Source organism: Emys orbicularis, chromosome 6, assembly GCF_028017835.1.
Source record: "Emys orbicularis isolate rEmyOrb1 chromosome 6, rEmyOrb1.hap1, whole genome shotgun sequence".
Lineage (NCBI taxonomy): Eukaryota > Metazoa > Chordata > Testudines > Emydidae > Emys > Emys orbicularis.
Window position 1 is genome coordinate 26167138 of NC_088688.1, and position 23106 is coordinate 26190243.

At 46.8% G+C, this 23106-nt stretch overlaps 1 protein-coding gene across 1 annotated transcript in view; it reads right to left on the minus strand.

Annotated features, from left to right (window-relative positions):
- CPLANE1 (ciliogenesis and planar polarity effector complex subunit 1) overlaps window positions 1-23106 on the minus strand; it is a 188014-nt gene that overhangs the window by 66917 nt on the left and 97991 nt on the right. The window contains exons 29-33 of the mRNA XM_065406312.1: window positions 20865-20947; window positions 8857-8925; window positions 8150-8279; window positions 7183-7479; window positions 6216-6992 (exon numbers count right to left, since the gene is read on the minus strand). Coding sequence (XP_065262384.1) covers window positions 6216-6992; window positions 7183-7479; window positions 8150-8279; window positions 8857-8925; window positions 20865-20947 — 1356 coding nt within the window. The remainder of the gene's footprint in view (window positions 1-6215; window positions 6993-7182; window positions 7480-8149; window positions 8280-8856; window positions 8926-20864; window positions 20948-23106) is intronic.

Consider the following 23106-nt stretch of genomic DNA (forward strand, 5'->3'; position numbering starts at 1 on the left):
TCCCTCTCAATGTTAAAATCAGGCATGGAGATTATATGAACATCTCCCAACCATCTCCCCCGAGTTCTTAAAGATCTTTTAATGAGTTGTGCCAACCTCCATCCCAGAGGTCTATTTCCCTCCCTACTCAGGTGGAGTCCATCCCATGAGAACTATCCTCTGTCCATGAATGCCTCTCAGTGGTCAAACATCCCAAAGCCCACCTTATAACACGACTGACTAAGCCATCTTTGATCATCATAATCTTGTCTCACCTTCGTTCTCCTCCTCTAGGGATAGGCAGAATCCCACTGAAGATCACCTGAGCCTCCATTTCCTTAAGCATCTTTCCCAGGCTGGCATAGTCTCCCGATATGTTCCATTGAGAATCTAGTTGTGTCATTTGTTCCCACATGAAGGACAATCAATGGATTCTTTCCTGCTCCCATTAGGATCCTCTTCAGCCTCAGGTCCACATCCTATTTCTGAGCACCTGACAGAAAGCAAACTCTTCTGTTTTGCTCAGGTGACAGGCCTGTTCTTCTTAGTAGGGAGTCCTCAATCACATACATCTGCCTTTTCCTGGTGATGGTGTTTCATGTTCATTTCGTCTGCAAGTCCACTTGTCTTTTATTCTCCCTTGCAATCTTCTGCAAGCCATCCTGCATCTTCTTGGGGTTGTGAACTCTGGCTATCGCCATTGACTCTTCACCTCTTCTTACAGAATTAACTGCTCTTCTCTTCTTCCTTGCCCTCCCTCCTTCAGTTACAGCCTGCTGTGCCCCTTCTTCATTTTCCAACCCAGCAAACCTGTTCCTGAGCTCTATTTCTCCTTCATTAGCCAGTCTTCTTCTCTGCCTGGTTCTTGTAGTCACATGCTTCCACTGACCATTTTCCTCACTAGCAGTCTCCCCTATCAGTTCTTCAGTCCAGCTTGCATCTGTAAGTCTTGAATTTTCCCTTCAGCCTCCTCTTGCCTTTGCTCCATCATCTGCTTCAACCCCCTTCAAAACTCAACTATAGCTTCCACCTGCATCTCCAAGCCTCGGCTCTTCTCTTCCATCAGTTCTATCAGGCAGCACTTCATACAAATGAAACTCTTTTCAGGTACCCATGCTAGGATCATGTATATTCCGCAGCTTCCACATCCGATCATCTTCACTGTCTCTTCCATTGCTTGGGTCACTATCACTGGTGCCTCTGTAGCTGTCATTTCCTTCCCGCCTAACCTCCTGTGAAGGAAAAAGAAACAAAACAAAAACCAAACAAAAAAACAAGAAGAAAATATCCAAAAACACAAACAAACACCAAACACCACACTCCTTCCTCCAACTCCCCCTAACACTCCCGTTTACAGCTCTGTTTGCCGGCTCCTGTGCGCTGGATACCAAAATGTGTTAGAGGCTAATAGAGAATCCATGCTGAACTACACTTTTCTTCCAGTGCCTAGATTAACTGAGAATATTCCCAATCCAGGTGAAGGAGTCCCTGCTTCAAGAGATCTTGTCTTTTCTGCAGGTGCAATGTGGGTTCCTGGGCAATCTAGCAAAGCCAGAGGAGGACTTGAACTTTCCCTTTTCTTCTTTTCTAGAAATGATGGACCTATCATCCATGAACTTATTCAATTCTTTTTTTGAACCCAGTTATACTTTTGGCTGTCACAACATCCTTTGGCAAGGTGTTCCACTGATAGACTGTGCGCTGTGTGAAGAAGTACTTCCTTATATTGTTTTAAAAGTGCTGCCCATTAATTTCATTGGGTGATCCCTGGTTCTAGTGTTACATGAAGGGGTGTGACGGGGTGGACTAGGTCCAGAGGCCACCTGCTTGATGCCTTGCAGCACTGCCTCACCCCGCCCCAGAAAATAGCAGAGGAGAAAGTCCTCCAGGCAACCTAGAGTGGCTGCAGAGGAGCAGCCAATCAGCGAGGCTGCTGGAGCAACCAATCAGGGGCCAGAAGGGCCATATATAAAGGGACCAGCAGAGGAAATGCAGTCAGTTACTGTCTGGAACTTGAAGAGGAAGGATGAGGTGCCTGGCTGGCTGGAAGAGCAGTAGGACCATGGACAGGTCAGTGCAGGCAGGCTGAGCCCAGGACCGTGATGGGCCCAGCTGGTCTAATTGAAGGATGAGCCCAAGTGAGGGCTGGCAAAAGGACACCAACTGAGGGTACTGAGATGGGCCCCTGTTGGGCTGTTAAAGGAGGCAGTGTCTCCAGGAAGGAAGCCTTGGTGCTATGGCCCCATACCAAGGCCATGAGAGAGAAGTAGAAACTGTATACCCCAGAAGGGGGGACAGTGTGTGTGTGACTCAGCCAGAGGGCTGAGTCACTGAAGACCCATTGAAAGAACTATCGGCTGGAGGGAAGGGGGGCACTCACGAGAAGTGGGTCCAACCCTGTTGTAAGAACTGGAGAGAAAAAAAAAGCAGGCTCACACTCAACCAGAAAGGGAGCACCCATGAGAGGTGGGTGCCACCCCATCCAAAAATGAGTGATTGCAGGCACTATCAGCCAGAGTGGGGGGTGCTTGTGAGAGGCAGGTGCCAATGCCATTACAAGGGGTAAATAATACTTCCTTATTCACTTCCTCCACACCATTCATGACTTTATAGACTTTTATCATATCCCCTCTTAATTGTTTTTTTTTTCTAAAATGAACAATCCCAATCTTCTTAATCTCTCCTCCTATGCAAGCTGATCCATATCCCAATACATTAGTTTGCCTTTCTGCGTAGTTTTTCCAATTCTAATATCTTTTCTGAGATGGGGCCACCAGAACTGCACGTAGTATTCAAAGTGTGGGTGTACCCTGGATTTATATAGAAGAAACATATTTTCTCTCTTATTGTCTCTCCCTTTCCTAATGGCTCCTAACAATGCTAGTGTTTTGGCTGCCGCTGCAGATTGAGCAGATATTTTTAAAGAACTATCCATGCTGACTCCAAAATCTCCTTCTTGGGTTCCAAATTGGCTGTTACCACTCATATATATATAGTTGGGATTATGTTTTCCAATGTGCATTGCTTTGCAGTTATCAAAACTGAATTTCATCTGCCATTTTGTTGCCCAGTCACACAGTCTTGTGAGATCCCTTTGTAACTCTTTGCAGTCAGCTTTGGACCTAACTGTCTGGAGTAATTTTGTATTGTCCCCAAACTTTACCACCTTGTGAGACTTGCATTCATAGTGAGTATGCAAGGATCTGGACTGAAAATTGGGTCAGCTTTCTGCATGTTATTTGTACTTAACTGCCAACAAAGGGACATTCAGATATGACCTGAGAATAATACCTCATTTTGCATTGTATCGGGTGCATGGTTCCATAGCCTCCGAAGAAATTTCTGCAGGTGCATTTTAATAAACCTATACAGGGAATGAAGTCAATCATGGCATCAGCAATCCAATCATGGCACCAGCAAACCACTGGAGACAGTTACCTATAGCTGACCATTGCCAGGAAATTACTGATGCAATGAAGTTTTGGCTCTTGGCAAATCTTTACCATAATAGCAAAACTGTGACCGGAGCCATGCTTGTTTTGACCCCTGGGTGAGCAAGTCTGCGCATTAAGTTCAAAAGATATTATTGATTTTGAACAACTGGTGGATATGAGTCCTTTCCCACATATGAATAGGTCTGTTTCTCTGGATAGGGCACTGACTGACTTTTTGTATAGGTGCATAATATATATTCTGCACTTTGCTGTGACTACCACCAGCTGTATCTTAAGATTCTAGGTCTTAAGAAGGGTGGACCAGAAGGGAGAGTCTTTACAAGAATTGTGAACCCTGATACGTAAATGCTTTTTTTGGTCGTTATCACACTGAGGATTCTGCTGATTTGGTGGAAAATGTATCTAGATTTTCTTGGCAACTTTTGTTCTAGATTTTTCCCTCTGCTAGGATAATAATCTCTTTTGGGATATCTTGATTGCTGTCAATGGATTTTGATAGTGAAGGTTGAGGCATTTCTGCTATCTCGTTTATTAATTTCTCTAATGTTTTACCAAACAGCTCCTTACCTGTAAGTTTGCATGCACAAGATAGCTACTTAGGATGACTGATATTCATAGGTATTACACAGCGTCTGATATTCATGGCTGTAAAACGGCTTCTTTGTAGCCACTGTTAGAAGCCATTGCTTTTGTGGCAAATCACATCAAGAGTTAACCAGGACAGAACCCAAGACATCGCACTCCAAGCAAGGATCATACCCATAGATGTTGAGCCATTTGCTTGTCACTGAGAAGGCTTTTTTATAAGGGTATGTCAATACAAAGAGTAAGTGTGCAGTAAACTGGGTTGTAAATCTACAGTGCTCTAGCCTGCTTTGGACTAACAGGCTATGTGGACCCTGCTACCACACACTAACATTCCGTAGTGTGCTGTAATCTATCTTTCCTCAGAGGTCATATTTTCTAGATCTTTAATCATTTTTGTTGCTCTCTGGATTTTCTCCAATTTCTTCACATCTTTCCCAAAGTGTGGTGCCCAGAACTGGAAACAGTACTCTAGCTAAGGCTTTATCAGTGCTGAGTAGAGTGATTACTTCTTGTGTCTTGCTTACAGCACTCTGGTAATACATCCCCGAATGAGGTTCTTTTTTTGCAACACTATTATACTGTTGACTTATATTTAGTTTTGTGATCCATTATAACCCTGAGATCCTTTTCTGCAATATTCCTTCCTAAGCAGACATTTCCCATTTTGTATTTGTGCAATTGAGTATTCCTTCCTAAGTACTTTGCATTTGTCCTTATTGAATTTTGTCCTATTTATTTCCGACCATTTCTCCAGTTTGTCAAGATCATTTTGAATTCTAATTCTGTTCTTCAAGCACTTGCAACCTCTCCCAGCTTGGTATCATTCATGGGGAGTGGAATCCTCATGTGACTCTGATCTGGTCACAGACTGCCTGAAGTGCTCCTTATGCTTTAATATGGAGCCAGCCTGTGGAGCAAGAGTGGAGTGGAGAGACACTTTCTTTTGTGCCTTTCAGACTCTGAGCCCTTTTCTTTGGCAGACCAAGGGTTTGTTGATGACATATAGAAAGCACAAATCACATTCCGTTGGTGCTTGAAATCGGAGCCCCTTTTCTTAGCAGAGTGAGGATCCTTGGGCTGTATACCACTGTATAATGGCACAATGTATAACGGCACAAATCCCATTAACTGCAGCCTGAGGGAGTGCTTCACAGAATAGATGGGTTCTCTACATGCCTGGAGTGACATGCCATAAGGCAAGAAGGGGCAGAGCACTGTGTACAGAGCACTGTGAGAGCCTCTGTATAAGAGAATGACCCCAGCAAACACTCCCTTATACTGGGGTGTTAGGAATTGCTGCCTTGCAAATATGATGGTACCAAAAATGCAAAAGCAAGCGAGTCTCTGGGGTTTACCTAACTCACTCCTGAGCATCATTACAATCCCCAGATTTACAGTGAGAGGAAGGAGAGATGTTTAGAAGCCCTGCTTTTTTTCCCTAGGGAGCTGAGGACCCACTTCAATATCCAGGGAGTGATCTTTGGATCGTTCAGGAAATTTCCCCCCTCCAGCCTGAGTCTGTTGTGGGTCTTACCCCAAGCTGGCTGGATAGGATCCTTCTCATCCTTAGACTTTCTCCCTGAAATGTTCAGATGCTCCTGAGCTTTTTTGTAATGGACTTATGGCTCTTCGGGGAAGAGGGGACCCAACATGCTGGTCCAATCCTCTGTCCTTTCACTGTGAGAGTTGACTGTAATTCGCCCTCTGTAGAGCCTGTAAATACTGCCTCACACAGGCAACACTTTAGCCCAGTGTTTGCAGAACAGCTCTACCGTCCCAGAGTGGGGGCAGAGAAATCCTGGAGGAGGCACTGCAGTGGCGGGTCCAAGTGGTTGAAACAAACATGCTGTCAAATACCTGATCCTGGGGGGGGGGGGGGGGGGGGAGGGGGTTGCGGGGAGGAGGAGGAAAGATTATAAGTCTTTACCATATGGAAATGAATAAAAATTAAAGTTAGAAAACAAAATGATGGGGAGAAACCAAACCACCAACTTGTTCCTCTGCTGGAGACAGAAAATCTGGTGGCCTGAGCTGAAGGCAGGGCTTAGTGCTGGAGCCTCAAGCAACAACACCGGACCTCCTCCAAATTACACAGGTGAGGGCATTATCCCATTAGTGAGGACTGAAGCTATGCAACAGCAAATATGCTTATTTAATTGCAACATAGAAAAATATATTCCTAAAATACATTACCTTGTTTTTTGGAGGTAAATTAGTGTGAAGAATTGATATTCCTGTGTGCTGTAATGTGTCTCTGGAGTTGGTCTCCTCAGTTATAGGTCTAACAGGTATTAAAGAAGCAGGGACTGATGGTCTTATAATTGGTGGAAATCTAGGTGCTGGGTCAAACTGCAGGTGTAGTAAAGGAATTCCAGTTGAATGCGGGTAAGTTCCATAGAAGGAAGCATTCTCAGCACTCAGTGGCTTCTCTGCACTCACATTTGTACAAAGGTGCTGCAGAGGTGCAAGATTTTGCTCTCCTTCATACTGATCCAGATTAAGTAGTTTAGGAGGCCTCTTGCTTTCAGCTTCTGCCCACCTCTTCTTTTCCTCATATACTTGCCTTATCATTTCAGGATCATATTTATTCAAATTCAAGTGTGTCGTTGAAATAGTCTTGTCTCCTAGCATATATGACAGTGGAGGGTTCTGTAAAGAATTAGATGGATCCCAAACTACTCTTGGTTGGGGGAGTGACCCGATGAAAGCTTGTGAAACTTTTAATGGATATAAATTGAGTGGTTTTAAATGATCAGATTCAAGTTTAAGCAAAGGAAAACCATTTTCATAATTTAAGGTTTTTGCAACTGGGATAAGTTTGGGTGTCTTCTGAATATCTAGGGAACGAGATAACAGATGAAGTGGTTTGGCTGGAGCTGAAGGAAGCAAGTCTTGAGATGCTGGAATAAATCCTGTTCCATTGGACTGGCTCTCTGATAGGCTTAAAGAAATATTCACTTCTGGATCATTCTAAATGAAAAAAGAACACACAATAGTACTTTAAACTATGTATAAGATCGCAATAAATCGTTACTAGATGTAGTCTCTATTACATGGTAATTCTGTCTAATGCAATTACTACAAGAAAGTTCTCTAATTTTTCAAATGGAATAACATCTGATATGCTTCTTCTTAAAAAGTAATGCTTGGTTTTACCTACATGTATACTTTCTTTGCTGCTTTGATCATTTAGGATATTTCTTTCCTGAGAATGAGAGCTGCTCTTTTTATTAGACTTTCCAGCATTTTCTTTAGTGGGCAGCTGAGTCTCCGGAGAAATGTCTGCAGATTGTATAGGAAGGGATGTGTCAGCCCCACTGCCTCTTACAGTGTGTAAAGACTGGCTTCCTCCCAACTGAATAGACTGAGACTGCTGCAGAAGATGCTGCATATTTGGCAGGCTGGCAAAGGATGACCCCACCATTTGCATTAAGTTCAGAAAGTTGATTTGCTGCAGCTAGAATATAAACAAAAATAAAGCTAACATTATAAAAGTCGCTAAAATGGGTCTTGGCCAAAATCCCTGGTTAAAACCTTTTAAAAGATCTAAAAATTATCCTAAAATTTACAGATTATCCTATTAAAATAGATAGCAACAGAAATAACATCCCAATGTCTCAATGACAAGTGCATACTTATGCACTAAATCGATATTTCTTTCATGATACAATAAGCTATGTGGAATAATAAAGTTATGCTACAACAACGTATAGTCCTTTGCATTCCTTTATTTCAAAGCAAAGAAATCTAAACCTGAATAATACCAGGATGGAATAGTTTCAAATGTACCAGCATTAACTCATTACCATTTTAACTATACAGTTACTGTTGGTGCATAATCTCCCCTAATTTATATGGATAAAGGACATTAAGAGAATGTTAACAGTTAGTCCTTCTAAAAATACAATTGTTCAAACTGTACTGCTCCTCAAATTCACAAACCTTCAGATTAAGAAGTCAAAAGGATATGAATTATGCCTAAAATAATTAGTTTCTACCTTTAGTTACCTTTAACCCAGAAATTTGCATAAAAGCATCGAAAGCAATCATTTTTCATATTGCTTGTTTCTTAAAACTGAACAGTTTAATCTGTGTTTGATTATTTTTAATAATGAGATTATTCTTACCTGAACTAATTTAAACATTTCATCTTGGAGCATCTGTCTGACAGCTTCTGAAACGTTCAATGGCTCTGATATCTGCTCTCCTTCCTGGACCACTTGCTTCTTTGAACACACCGGACCATTATAGGGAACACTTGATACACCAGTGAAAGAAGATTGATCATCACATACACAAATTTCTATTATTACTTGAAGTATTGGGAATAAAAATCATAATTTTAGACACTTTCCAAAAGATATAGATTCTGAACACTGAACCTGATGATGAGGATCTGAGTGAAGTAAATGTATCAACTTTACAACTGGTAAGTTAAAATGCTAAATGAAAAATGATACCCATTAGCAAAAATAAGAGATTCTTTGTTTTAGGTTTTCAGTGTGCATTCACCCCCTCTGGAGATTTTTATTTTATTTTATTTTTTTTAAACAAAAACAATTTTCTAGGGGAGAAAAGTAAAGACACATTTTTAAAAATCAGAACCGTTTTCCCCCCTCTCTAATGGGTGGCAGATATCTGGCCAGACCTGCTTAGTTTCTGTGATCTCACAGGATCGCAGCACAAAGTGGTGTGGCTGTAGGTCTTATACCACAATGTACAGTAAATGCAAACATACATTTACTGCAAAGGAATACTGAACATAATATTAAGACTGCAGATTTAAGAGTAATAATCCATAATTTACTACATAATGCATTACAGTTTCTCTTACCTAGGAGCATCTGCATTCATTTCTAAACAGAATGAATGAGGAATGGTGCTGGAAACAGCCTCAGTCATACTGTAAAGAAAGACAAAAAGATAAGTTTATTATAAATGTTTCAACCTTTTATTATGTTTTTTTTTTTTAGGTATAGAACATTTTTGAAAGATTTTGTATGTAAAATTCTGGCATACTGAATTGAGTACCTTCTATCACTGTATAACACTGCAGCTGAGTACACAATTGTTGATTGTTTATGCTTGGTCTCCATAGCAATCAGTAACTGACTCAAACAAAATGGCTGAATAGATTTTGATTATTCACACAAAAACTAGGCAACAGAAAGGCTGAGGACTGATTTGACTTGGCAAAACAAAGGAAAATCCCACATTTAGGGGACACTGTGAACATGATTGAAATGTGCATTTCTAAAAGGAAAAGTTAATGTCATGCAGCAACTCCTGAGGATAGTTATATGCACTATTTTACAAAAAGGAAAAACCATACTACCCTAAAATGGTCATGCAATACTAATGAAGACTTTATAAAGCTATGTAGTTTTTAAAGACTACAAAAAACTGTATGCATATTGAGGACATTTTATCTATATGCATAATCCTAATATTATTATTATTATATAATTACATAGAATCATAGAACTGGAAGGGAATTCGAGAGGTCATCTAGTACCTGCATACATGGAGTCCCCTGCACTCAAGGCAGGACTAAGTATTATCTATACCATCTCTGACAGGTGTTTGTCCAACCTGCTCTTAAAAATCCCCAATGATGGAGATTCCACAACCTCCCTAGGAAATTTATTCCAGTGCTTAACCACCCTGACAGTTAGGAAGTTTTTCCTAATGTCAAACCTAAACCTCGCTTGCTGCAATTTAAGCCTATTGCTTCTTGTCCTATCCTCAGAAGTTAAGAAGAACAATTCTTCTTCCTCCTCCTTGTAACAACCTTTTATGTACTTGAAAACTGTTATGTCCCCTCTTGTCTTCTCTTTTCCAGACTAAACAAACCCAATTTTTTAACCTTCCCTCACAGGTCACGTTTTCTAGACCCTTAATCATTTTTGTTGCTCTTCTCTGGCCTTTTCTCCAATTTGTTCACATCTTTCCTGAAATGCGGCACCCAGAACTAAACACAATAGTCCAGTTGAGGCCTAATCAGCACCGAGAGCGGAAGAATTACTTCTCGTGTCTTGCTTACAATACTCCTGCTAATACATCCCAGAATTATGTTTTGTTTTTTTGTTTTTTTGGCAACAGTGTGACATGTGACATTGTTGACTCATATTTAGCTTGTGATCCACTATGACCCCCAGATCCCTTTCCGCAGTACTCCTTTCTAGGCAGTCATTTCCCATTTTATGTGTGTGCAACTGATTTTTCCTTCCTAAGTGGAGTATTTTGCATTTGCCTTACTGAATTTTATCCTATTTACTTCAGACCATTTCTCCAGTTTGTCCAGATCATTTTGAATTTTAATCCTATTCTATCCTCCAAAGCACTTGCAATCCCTCCCAGTTTGATATCATCCGCAAACTTTATAAGTTTACTCTCTATGCCATTATCTAAATCATTGATGTAAGAGAGCGGTATACTGCTCAGAGCTCCAATATCAAACTGGAGAAAAGCCTGTTGAGAGTCTTTGGGTTAAGTTTAGAAGAGAGAGCAACAAGGGTGATGTCGTGGTGGGCATCTGCTATGGACCAGGAGGATGAGGTAGACGAGGCTTTCTTCAGACAATTAACTGAAGTTTCCAGAACACAGGCCCTGGTTCTAATGGGGGACTTCAATCACCCTGACATCTGCTGGGAGAGCAATACAGCAGTGCACAGACAATCCAGAAAGTTTTTGGAGCGTGTTGGGAACAACTTCCTGGTGCAACTACTGGAGGAACCAACCAGGGGCTGTTCTCCTCTAGACCTGCCGCTCACAAACAGGGAATAATTGGTAGGGGAAGTAGAAGTGGTTGAGTTCAGGATCCTCACAAAAAGAAGAAAGGAGGGTAGCAAAATATGGACCCTGGACTTCAAAAAGCAGACTGACTCCCTTAGGGAACTGATACGATTCCCTAAGGAGGCTAATATGAGGCAGAAAGAAGTCCAGGAAAGCTGGCTGTATTTTAAAGAAGCCTTATTGAGGGCGCAGGAACAAATCCCATTGTGCAGAAAGAATAGCAAATATGGCAGGCGACCAGCTTGGCTTAACAGTGAAATCTTCTGTGAGCTTAAACACAAAAAGGAAGCTTACAAGAAGTGGAAACTTGGACCGATGACTAGGGAGGAGTATAAAAATATTTCTCAAGCATGCAGGGGTGTAATCAGGAAGGCCAAAACACAACTGGAGTTGCAGCAAGCAAGGGATGTGAAGGGTAACAAGAAGGGTTTCTACAGGTTTGTTAGCAACAAGAAAAGGGTCAGGGAAAGTGTGGGGCCCTTAATGAATGGGGGAGGCAACCTAGTGACAGATGATGTGGAAAAAGCTGAAGTACTCAATGCTTTTTTTTGCCTCGGTCTTCACAGACAAGGTCAGCTCCCACACTGCTGTCCTGGGCAACACAGTATGGGGAGGAGGTGAGCAGCCCTCAATGGTGAAAGAACAGGTTAAGGACTATTTGGAAAAGCTGGACATGCACAAGTCCATGGGTACAGATTTAATGCATCCAAGGGTGCTGCGGTAATTGGCTGATGTTATTGCAGAGCCATTGGCCATTATCTTCGAAAACTCGTGGCGCTTGGGGGAAGGTCCCGGATGACTGGGAAAAGGCAAATATAGTGCCCATATTTTAAAAAGGGAAGAAGGAGAACCTGAGGAACTACAGACCAGTCAGCCTCACCTGAGTCCCTGGAAAAATCATGGAGCAGGTCCTCAAGGAAACCATTTTGAAGCACTTGGAGGAGAGGAAGGTGATCAGGAACAGCCAACATGGATTCACCAAGGGCAAATCATGCCTGACCAACCTGATTGCCTTTTATGATGAGATAACTGGCTCTGTGGATATGGGGAAAGCAGTGGACATGATATATCTTGACTTTAGCAAAGCTTTTGATACGGTCTCCCACAGTATTCTACACAGCAAGTTAAAAAAGTATGAATTGGATGAATGGACTATAAAGTGGATAGAAAGCTGGCTAAATTGTTGGACTCAACGGGTAGTGATCAACAGCTCAATGTCTAGTTGGCAGCCGGAATCAAGCGGAGTACCCCAGGGGGTCAGTTTTGTTCAACATCTTTATTAATGATCTGGATGATGGGATGGATTGCACCCCCAGCAAGTTCGCAGATGATACTAAACTTGGGGGAAAGGTAGATATGCTGGAGGGTAGGGATAGGGTCCAGAGTGACCTAGACAAATTGGAGAATAGGGCCAAAAGAAATCTGATGAGGTTCAACAAGGACAAGTGCAGAGTCCTGCACTTAGGACAGAAGAATCCCATGCACCACTACAGGCTGGGGGCCGACTGGCTAAGCAGCAGTTCTGCAGAAAAGGACCTCGGAATTGCAGTGGATGAGAAGCTGGATATGAGTCAGCAATGTGCCCTTGTTGCCAAGAAGGCTAATGGCATATTGGGCTGTATTAGTAGGAGCATTGCCAGCAGATCGAGGGAAGTGATTACTCCCCTCTATTTGACACTGGTGAGGCCACATCTGGAGTACTGCATCCAGTTTTAGGCCCCCCACTACAGAAAGGATGTGGACAAATTGGAGAGAGTCCAGCGGAGGTCTGTGAAAATGATCAGGGGGCTGGGGCACATGACCTACGAGGAGAGGCTAAGGGAAAAAACGGTTACTTACCTTCTGTAACTGTTGTTCTTCGAGATGTGTTGTTCACGTCCATTACACTTTAGGTGTGCGCGCGCTGCGTGCACGAACGTCGGAAACTTTTCCCCTCAGCGGCTCCCGTCGGGCCTGCAGGGTCTCCCCTCCCGCCAGAGCGGCGCCCCGCTCTAGCGTATATATATCCCTGCCGGCCCGACCCTCCCTCGGTTCCTTCTTGCCGGTGACTCCGACAGAGGGGAAGGAGGGTGGGAAGTGTAATGGACGTGAACAACACATCTCGAAGAACAACAGTTACAGAAGGTAAGTAACCGTTTTTTCTTCTTCGAGTGATTGTTCACGTCCATTACACATTAGGTGACTCACAAGCTTACCATTGGAGGAGGGTAGGAGTCAAGGAATAACTGATTGAAGCACAGCCCTGCCGACAACCGCATCCTCTCTGGTCTGATGATGGATCGCGTAGTGGGCTGTGAACGTATGCACCGACGACCAGGTGGCTGCTTTGCAGATTTCCTGGAGCGGAACCTGTGCCAGGAAGGCCGCCGAGGACGCTTGGGCCCTAGTTGAGTGAGCCCTGATCTCCGGGGCTGGTACGTTGGCGAGCTCGTAGCACGTGCGTATGCAAAGCACAATCCATGCCGACAAGCGTTGCGTCGAAATAGGTTGGCCTCTCATTCGCTCCGCAATGGCAATAAACAGCTGAGTCGATTTGCGGAATGGCCTGGTGCGGTCTAGATAAAACGCCAAGGCCCGACGGACATCCAGGGTATGCAGGCTGCGGCGGCTGGGGTCCGTATGGGGCTTGGGGAAGAACACCGGTAAACAAATGTCCTGCCCCATATGAAAGTGCGTGACCACTTTTGGAAGGAATTTGGGGTGCGGCCTCAGTTGCACCTTATCCTTATAAAAAACTGTATAAGGAGGTTCTGAAGTGAGGGCTCTCAATTCCGATACCCTCCTAGCCGATGTGATGGCCACGAGAAACGCTACCTTCCATGAGAGGTGCAGGAGGGAGCAAGAGGCTAGGGGTTCAAAGGGCGGCCCCGTGAGCTTAGTGAGGACCAGGTTGAGGTTCCACGCGGGGACCAGTGGGCGCGAGTAGGGAAACACCCTCTCCAACCCCTGGAGGAATCGGACTACTGTGGGGTTGGAGAACACTGAAACCCCCAACTCCCCAGGGTGGAACGCCGATACGGCAGCCAGATGCACCTTAATTGAGGCGGGGGCGAGCCCTTGATGCTTGAGGTGTAGCAAGTAGTCTAGAATTGATGGGATTGAGGCCTGCAGAGGCTGGATGTGGTGAGGCTCACACCAGTGGGAGAACAGTTTCCATTTGGCAAGGTAGGTCGCTCTTGTGGAGGGCTTTCTACTACCAAGGAGGACTTGCTGGACCTCATGAGAGCACCCGTGCTCCATATCGTTTAGCCAGAGAGAAACCACGCCGTGAGATGTAGCGACGGTAGGTTCGGGTGGAGCAGGCGACCTCGGTCTTGTGTGATGAGGTTGTGATGGAGGGGGAGGGTTATCGGAGTGGACACGGACAGTTCCAACAGGGACGTGAACCAGTGCTGACGTGGCCACGCCGGGGCAATAAGGATGACTGTCGCCTTGTCCCTGCGGGTTTTGAGGAGGACCCTGTGGATGAGCGGGAATGGGGGAAAGGCATACCCCAGGCTCCCGCCCCACGGGATTGCGAAGGCATCTGCCAATGAGCCCGGACTGCGGTTCTGAAATGAACAAAACTGGGGGCATTGGCTGTTGTCCTCGGTGGCGAAGAGATCCACCTGGGGAAACCCCCACCTCCGGAAGATTGAACGCAGGACGTCCTGCTTCAACGTCCACTCGTGCATGAGATAGGACCGGCTGAGGTGGTCCGCTAGTCCGTTTTGGACCCCCGGGAGATATGTCGCTAGTAAGTGGACTGAATGGGCTATGCAAAAGTCCCAGAGCCGGAGTGCCTCGTGACAGAGGGGAGAGGACCGGGACCCGCCCTGTTTGTTTATGTAGAACATGGCGGTAGTGTTGTCCGTCAGAACCGACAGCTGTGGCCTCTTATGGTAGCGTGAAAGGTCTGGCAGGCGAGGCGAACCGCCCTTAGCTCCTTCAGGTTGATATGAAGCAACTTTTCTTCCCTGGACCACAAGCCCTGAGTGCGCAGGTCCCCCAGGTGCGCCCCCCAACCCAGGTCCGACGCGTCTGTTACTAACGTCAGAACGGGCTGTGGGGCGGCGAAAGGGACTCCCGCGCAAACCTGCTGCCGATCGAGCCACCAACGGAGGGCGTTCGACACCCGAGCCGGGATAGTCACGACCAGGTCTAAGGGGTCTCTGTTGGGGCGATATGCTTGGGCCAGCCACAACTTCAGCGGCCTGAGTCTGAGGCAGGCGTGTCCGACTACGTGGGTGCAGGCCGCCATGTGCCCCAAGAGTTGTAAGCAACATCTGGCCGTGGTCGTGGGGAATTGCTGGATGGAGCTCACGGCCTTCTGAATGGCCAGGAACCTCGACATGGGGAGACTCGCCCGTGCCGCCACTGAGTCCAGGACTGCCCCTATGAAGTCCAGTCTCTGCGTAGGGACCAGTGATGACTTGGGTACATTGACCAGTAGACCGAGTTCGTGGAACACCTGTAGCGTCAATGCCACATGGGAGCGAACCTCGGCCTCCGACCGGCCCGCTAGGAGCCAGTCGTCCAGGTATGGGTAGACGCGCATCCTTCTTTTTCAAAGAAAAGCTGCTACCACGGACATGCATTTCGTGAATACGCGCGGGGCTGTTGCCAGGCCGAAGGGCAAAACTGTAAATTGGAAATGGCGCTGGCTGACAGTGAAGCGCAGGAACCGCCGGTGGGCCGGTCGGATAGCGATGTGAAAATAGGCATCTTTCATATCGAGGGCAGCGTACCAATCCCCCGGATCCAGGGATGGAATGATGGTACCAAGGGAGACCATACGGAAATGTGGTTTGAGCAAGTATTTGTTTAGCTTGCGTAGGTCCAGAATAGGACGAAGGCCCCCTTTTGCTTTGGGAATGAGGAAGTATCTTGAATAGAACCCTTTCCCTTTGAGGTCCGGAGGAACCTCTTCCACCGCTCCTACTGTGAGGAGGGCCTGCACCTCTTGCAAGAGGAGTTGCTCGTGCGAGGGGTCCCTGAAGAGGGACGGGGTTGGGGGGTGGGAGGGAGGGGGCGAGGAGAACTGAAGGGTGTATCCTGCCTCCACCGTGCGTAGGACCCAGCGGTCCGATGTTATACGTGACCAAGCACGGTAAAAACGGGACAGGCGGTCCCTGAAACACAGGGGGGGATCCGGAATAGAGGTTGGTACACTGTCCTCGATCGCAGCTTCAAAACCCTTGTTTGTTTCCCGGCTGCGGTTTGTTTTGGCCCTGATTTTGGCCTTGGTTGGGCGTGTTGTTGCGCCTATGCCTGTTATCCCTGCCCCTCCTGCGGTACGGCTCCTGTCTAGGACGAGGGTGGTACTGCCTCTGCGGAGGTTGGGGCTTGAAGGGCTTCCTCTGCGTCACTGGGGTGTGCATCCCCAACGACTTGAGGGTAGCTCGAGAGTCCTTAAGGCTGTGTAGTCTGGCATCCGTTTGGTCCGAAAACAAGCCTGAACCCTCGAACGGAAGGTCTTGGAGGGTGTTTTGCACCTCTGGGGGAAGGCCGGAAGCCTGCAGCCATGCCGAGCGTCTCATTACCACTCCTGACGCAATTGTCCTAGCGGCTGCGTCAGCGGAGTCAAGTGAGGCCTGTAAGGAGGTTTTGGCCACCGCCTTCCCTTCGTCTACTAAGGCAGCAAACTCGGGTTGCGAGCCCTGAGGCAAGGCTTCCTTGAACTTGGACACCGATGCCCAGGAGTTAAAATTGTGCCTGTTCAGGATCGCTTGTTGGTTCGCGATCCGCAGCTGGAGGCCTCCGGATGAGTAGACCTTTCTCCCAAATAAGTCCAAGCGTTTTGCCTCCTTGGCCTTGGGGGCCGGGGCCTGTTGGCCATGTCGCTCCCGTTCGTTGACCGCGGAGACGACCAGCGAACATGGGGGTTGGATGGGAGAATAGGAAATCAAACCCCTTGGATGGGGCGAAGTATTTCCTCTCTACGCCCTTTGCCGTAGGCGCCGCGGAGGCTGGTGTTTGCCATACGGTCTTGTAATTAGATTGGACCGTTTTTATGAGCGGGAGTGCGATCCTGGAGGGGCCTTCCGGGCTTAGAATGTCGACCATAGGGTCTTCCTGCTCTACGGTTTCCTCTGCCTGCAACCCCAAATTGAGGGCTACTCGGCGGAGCAGGTCCTGGTGTGCCCGATGGTCAATCGGGGGAGGACCGGACACTGTTGTGCCCGCCACGGCTTCGTCTAGTGAGGAGGAGGAGGTCATGGCCTTTTGTGCATCCTCTTCCTCCTATAACTCCTCATCAGCAGGGCGCTCCTCCGGAGTGCGTTCTCTGACGTGGGCCTGAGACGGTGCCGGGCTCGGTGCCGAGTCGGCCCTTTCCCTTTCTGGCGGCCTGGATACCGTGGACTCCCTGCGGGAGGGTGGGCGCCACCGTGGGGAGCGGGACCGGTGTCCTGAGGGGCCCGATCTCGAGGTTCTGGACGGGGGGCCTTGTTGATGGTAGGCCCAAGGGGTCCAGAATGGCCATTGCCCTGGGTGACCCCACTGTGGTTGCCAAGAGGCTTCGTGCTCCCTACTGGCCTGCGCTCTGTGGGCATATTTGCTGGAATGGCCCGAGTCCACCTCCGAAACTATGGACGGTGATCTAGAGGGCCACGGCGGTGCCGTGGGGTGGTGCCGGTCCGGGGTTGGAGAGCGGTGCCTTCGTGACCGGGACCGGGAGTAGCGCCGTGCCGACCTGGACCTGGATCGGTACCGGTGGCCCCGGGAGCGGCTGCGGGAGGACCGTCTCAGGGATCGCGCGACCGAAACGTCCCGGTGCCTGCTCGAGCAGGGCTGCTGGGCCGATGCCTCGCGTCTGCTGGGGCCCGACGGTTGTGCGGCCCGCTGCGCGGAGGGAAGCCGGGAGTCCGCCGGGAGTCCACCGAGGCGGAGCTCGACCGGGATTGGCGCCGCGAACGGTGCCGAGATGGCGACCGTGATGGGCGCATCATCGCCGGCTTGCCTTTGGACGGCAGTCTCGGCGGAATGTCCTTAGCGCGGAGGGTGCCTTCAGCGGACAATTCAATGAGGTCCTTTGCTGCCTCAAATGTGTCCGGGGTGGAGGGCTGTTCCAACAGTTCCTCCAGTCCTTCCTCCTCACTCGACACGCCTATCCCGGGGCTCGACGGGCCTTTCGGCGCCGGAGCCACTGGCACCGGGATCTGTGTTGGGACCGCAACGGCTTTAGTGGCACTTGCGGTCTTCGCGGGCGCTACCCTCTTGTGCGGGGAACGTCCTCGGGCCTTGGGTTGGCCCTTCGGCTTAGCCGGCGAAGAGGACCGGTGCCGGGGGTGTTCCCTCCGAGCCGGTGCCGTAGGCTTAGGTTGTCCCGCCGGCGTCGGATCCCGAACCGATGCCGGGGCACTCCGCACCGAGGTTGACGGTGCCGTAGAAGTGGAGGGCTGTAACGCCGACTCCATGAGCAGCTGCTTAAGGTGAAAGTCTCTCTCTTTCTTAGTCCTGGGCTTGAAAGCCTTACAGATCTTGCAGCGCTCCTTTTGGTGTGCTTCCCCCAGGCAACCGAGACACGATTCGTGTGGATCACTCAATGGCATAGGCTTGCGGCACAAGCCTTGAAGCCTTGGGCATGCGGCATGCCCCGCTGCCCAGGGCCGGTGCCGGGGTTAGCCAAACACCTAACACAAAGAGTTTAAGCCTTTGTAAAGAACTGATAACTGCTAGCTTAACACTAACTACTAACGAACTGATAACTGTAACACTAATTACTATGCTAAGGGACACTCTCAGATGAGAGACAGAGTTGTTCCAATGTCGCCACGGACGGTAAGAAGGAACTGAGGGAGGGTCGGGCCGGCAGGGATATATATACGCTAGAGCGGGGCGCCGCTCTGGCGGGAGGGGAGACCCTGCAGGCCCGACGGGAGCCGCTGAGGGAAAAAGTTTCCGACGTTCGTGCACGCGGCGCGCGCACACCTAAAGTGTAATGGACGTGAACAATCACTCGAAGAAGAACTGGGCTTGTTTAGTCTGCAGAAGAGAAGAGTGAGGGGGGATTTGATAGCTGCCTTCACCTACAGGAAGGGGGGTTCCAAAGAGGATGGAACTCAGCTGTTCTCAGTGGTGGCAGATGACCGAACAAGGAGCAGTGGTCTCAAGTTGCAGTGGGGGAGGTCTAGGCTGGATATTAGGAAACACTATTTCACTAGGAGGCTGGTGAAGCACTGGAATGGGTTGCCTACAGAGATGGTGAAATCTCCATCCTTGGAGGTTTTTAAGGCCCAGCTTGACAAAGCCCTGGCTGGGATGATTTAGTTGGTGTTGGTCTTGCTTTGAGCAGGGGGTTGGACTAGATGACCTTCTGAGGTCTCTTCCAACCCTAATCTTCTATGATTCTATGATTGATGAAGATATTGAACAGAACCAGAACCAATCCCTGCAGGACTCCACTCATTATGCCCTTCCAGCATGACTGTGAACCACTGATAACTACTCTCTGGGAATGATTTTCCAGCCAGTTATGCACCCACCTTATAGTAGCTCCATCTAGGTTGTATTTCCCTAGTTTGTTTATGAGAAGGTCATGCGAGACAGTATCAAAAGCCTTACTAAAGTCAAGATATACCACATCTACTGCTTCCCCCATATCCACAAGGCTTGTTCCCCTGTCAAAGAAAGCTATCAGGTTGGTTTGACATGATTTGTTCTTGACAAGTCCACGCTGACTGTTACTTATCACCTCATTATCTTCTAGGTGTTTGCAAATTGATCTCTTAATTATTTGCTCTATTATCTTTCAGGGTACAGAAGTTAAGCCGACTGGTCTGTAATTCCCCGGGTTGTCCTTATTTCTCTTTTTATAGAGGGGAACTATATTTGCCCTTTTCCAGTCTTCTGGAATGTCTCCCATCTGCCATGACTTTTCAAAGATAATTGCTAATAGCTCAGTTATCTCCTCCGTCAGCTCCTTGAGTATTCTAGAATGCATTTCATCAGGCCCTGGTGATTTGAAGACATCTAACTTGTCTAAGTAATTTTTGACTTGTTCTTTCCCTATTTTAGACTCTGATCCTACCTCATTTTCATTGGCATTCACTATGTTAGACGTCCAATCGCCACCAACCTTCTTGGTGAAAACCGAAACAAAAAAGTCATTAAGCACCTCTGCCATTTCCACATTTTCTGTTATTGTCTTTCCCCCCCTCATTGAATAATGGGCCTACTCTGTCCTTGGTCTTCCTCTTGCTTCTAATGTATTTGTAGAATGTTTTCTTGTTACCCTTTATGTTCCTAGCTAGTTTGATTCAGTTCACATGCCATCATAACTGATAAGACATTGTCTGGATTTCTTCAAATTCAGAGGTGAAGATTTTATAATAATTAATGATAAAGCAAGTAGTCTCAAACAGGAAAACAGATTGGAGGTAGTGACTGGTACAAGTTTGCCAGTTTGAAAGGAGCTGAGCTGCTCTCCTCCAGTCATCAAGAAAAATATCAGAGCAGCAGTTTGGGACCCAGATTCCAGACAGTGAACACGGCATTTAAAAAAACATGCAGAAAAATACAAATGTTTTTCTTTGAGAAACTCACAACTGAATCAGACAAGTAAGCCACATAAGTTATCAATTCAAACATAAGACCACGAGAGACACTCAGGGAAGAGATGGTCTACGCACAGTTCTTGTAATTCTTTATATGCTTTTTCATTGAAAAGACAAATGCTTCAACACTTTTAAAATGTTTTTAATTAATATAAGCAAATGGGAGTTCTCTGTAAAAATCCTGAAATAATGTAATGAAGTGAGTTGACTGTATTCTTCAACAGAATACAGTCTGCTGTATTCTGCAGAACATATTTGTTTTGTTCTTAAAATAAGCATTCAGTTGTAGATACCTAGCTACTCAGGGCCAACCCTGCAATAATACATTAGCATGCACCAGACATGGAAGGGTGGGGGGGAGGGGTGGAATTTAGCTTGAAACTGTAAGTATGTTGTTATGAACAAGAACAAATCTTTTTTTAATTAAGAAAAGACACTCTCTCTTTATAAATTTAACATGGTAGTTATAAACTAATTCTTTTGAAATGCTAATGATATCTGTTTCTCTTACCCATTTTGTTTGGCTTTTTTTTCTTCTAACTTTTCCATCATGGGTTCTTCCCATGGAGATTCTACATCTAGAGTGGAGATATGCTGCAATTTAAAAAGATGCATATGAATATGTATATATTTGCTTCAGCATACTTCTGACTAAATAGATTATTATGAAAATCCTAGACTTTTGACACATTTCTGATTAATCATCCATGTGGTCAAATTCAGATTTTTTTTTTTAAATAATCAGAACATCCTAGTTTTTGCATAGCTATAGAACTATAGAAAATGCAAGGAGGTGTCCTAATGACTTCTTTAACTACATTTAATAATATCTATCATGAGTTTTTAACCATTTCCAAAATTCAGTTCACTAGATTGCCACAAAATCAGGCCTGTGCAGCAGTATCACCTTGCTAATCAGGCATCCACCTATTACTACTCCAGTTGGTAACATGGAAACAGAACAATTACAAACAAGCAAAAAAACAAAAAAAATGATTACCAGTTAAAAGAACTGACCCTATGAATAATTATTTCCGGGAGTAGCAAAGCCCAGGATTTTGCACCAGGCACAAGAGTCCAACACTAGTAAGCCACATTGCAGAATTGAGGGCAATAGTACATTTTTAATATTTTTTAATCCTGTTCATTGCATTGGTTTTACAGTGTTATATGAAAGTAAACCAGATTCTATTCTGATTCACACATCAGCAAAAGAATTCTTGACCAATTTCCTAGTACTGAATCTTTGAAACTGGTGGTGATCAGTGTTCCCTCAAATTTTTCCCACCCCTGGGTGGAATGAATTTTGTTATGTGCACCAATATGGAGGTGATATGTGACACATCACCTTCATATTTGTGCACATAACAAAATTCATGTGGTGGGGGTGGGGCCGAGGGGTTCGGAGTGTGGGAGGGGGCTCAGGGCTGGGGCAGAGATTTGGGGTGCAGAGGTGTGAGGGCCAACTGGGGGTGCGGGCTCTGGGGTGCAGCTGGGGATGAGGAGTTTGGGGTGCAGGAGGGTGCTCCGGGGCTACGGTGGGAAAAGAGAGGACTTCCCCCCAGCTCTCTCTCCCCGCGGCAGCTCCAGGGCTGGGGCTGCAGGATAGGACCCAGCAGGTCCAGGCTGGGGCTGGTTTCGGCCAGGGGAGGAGCACCCCAGCCGCGCCTGGGTCCGCGCAGCGCCACCCTGGGTGCACCTGCAACTGGGCTGGGCTGCACCTGGGGCTGGGTCGCACTGCTCTGGCCACGCCTGGGGCCACACCCGGTCTGGCCACCCCAGCCGCGGCTGGGTTTGGGCCGGGCCACCACGGCAGAGCCAGGCTGCAGCAGAGTTGGGGCCAGCGGAGAGCCGCGCCACCCCAGCCACAGCAGGTTGGAGACTGGGCTAGCTTGGGGCTGGGGGAGGGGCGGGTTCCCTAAGAACCTGCGTGGCGTGAAATAGGCTGCTGTGCGGCTGTGCAGCTTACAATGAACTTAGGTGGTGATACACGAGCCAGAAAAAATAGAGCTTATTTGCAGATTCCAAGTTAAGTTTTCAAAGTGGAAGTAAGAGACATATCTGTGTACTTGTAAACTAAATAAAACTGATTTGGAGTCATTATATAATCACTTGTGCTACATAAAAGACAGCACCATGTATTATAAGAACATAAGAATGGTCATACTGAATCAGACCAATGGTCCGTCTAACCCAGTAATCTGTCTTCCAACAGTGACTGGTGCCAGATGCTTCAGAGGGAATGAAAAGAACAGGGCAATTACTGAGTAATCCATCCTCTGTTGTCCAGTCCCAGTTTCTGGCAGTCAGAGGCTTAGGGACACTCAGAGCATGGGATTGTGTCCCTAGCCATCCTGACTAATAGCCATTGATGGACCTATCCTCCATGAATTTAGCCAATTCTTTTTTGAACCCACTTACACCTTTGGCTTTCACAACATCTCCTGGAAACAAGTTTGAGGTGATTGTGCATTGAGAGAAGTAGTAGTTCTTTATGTTTGTTTTAAACCTGCTGCCTATTGATTTCATTGGGTGACGCCTGGTTCTCGTGTTATATGGAGGGGTAAATAACACTTCCTTATTCACTTTCTCCACACCAGTCATGATTTTATAGGCCTCTACCATAGTCCCCTTTAGTCATCTCTCTTCTAAAATGAATAGTCCCAATTTTTTAAATCTCTTCTCATAAGGAAGCTATGCCATACCCCTAATCATTTTTGTTGCCTCTCTCTATACTTTTTTCCAATTCATCT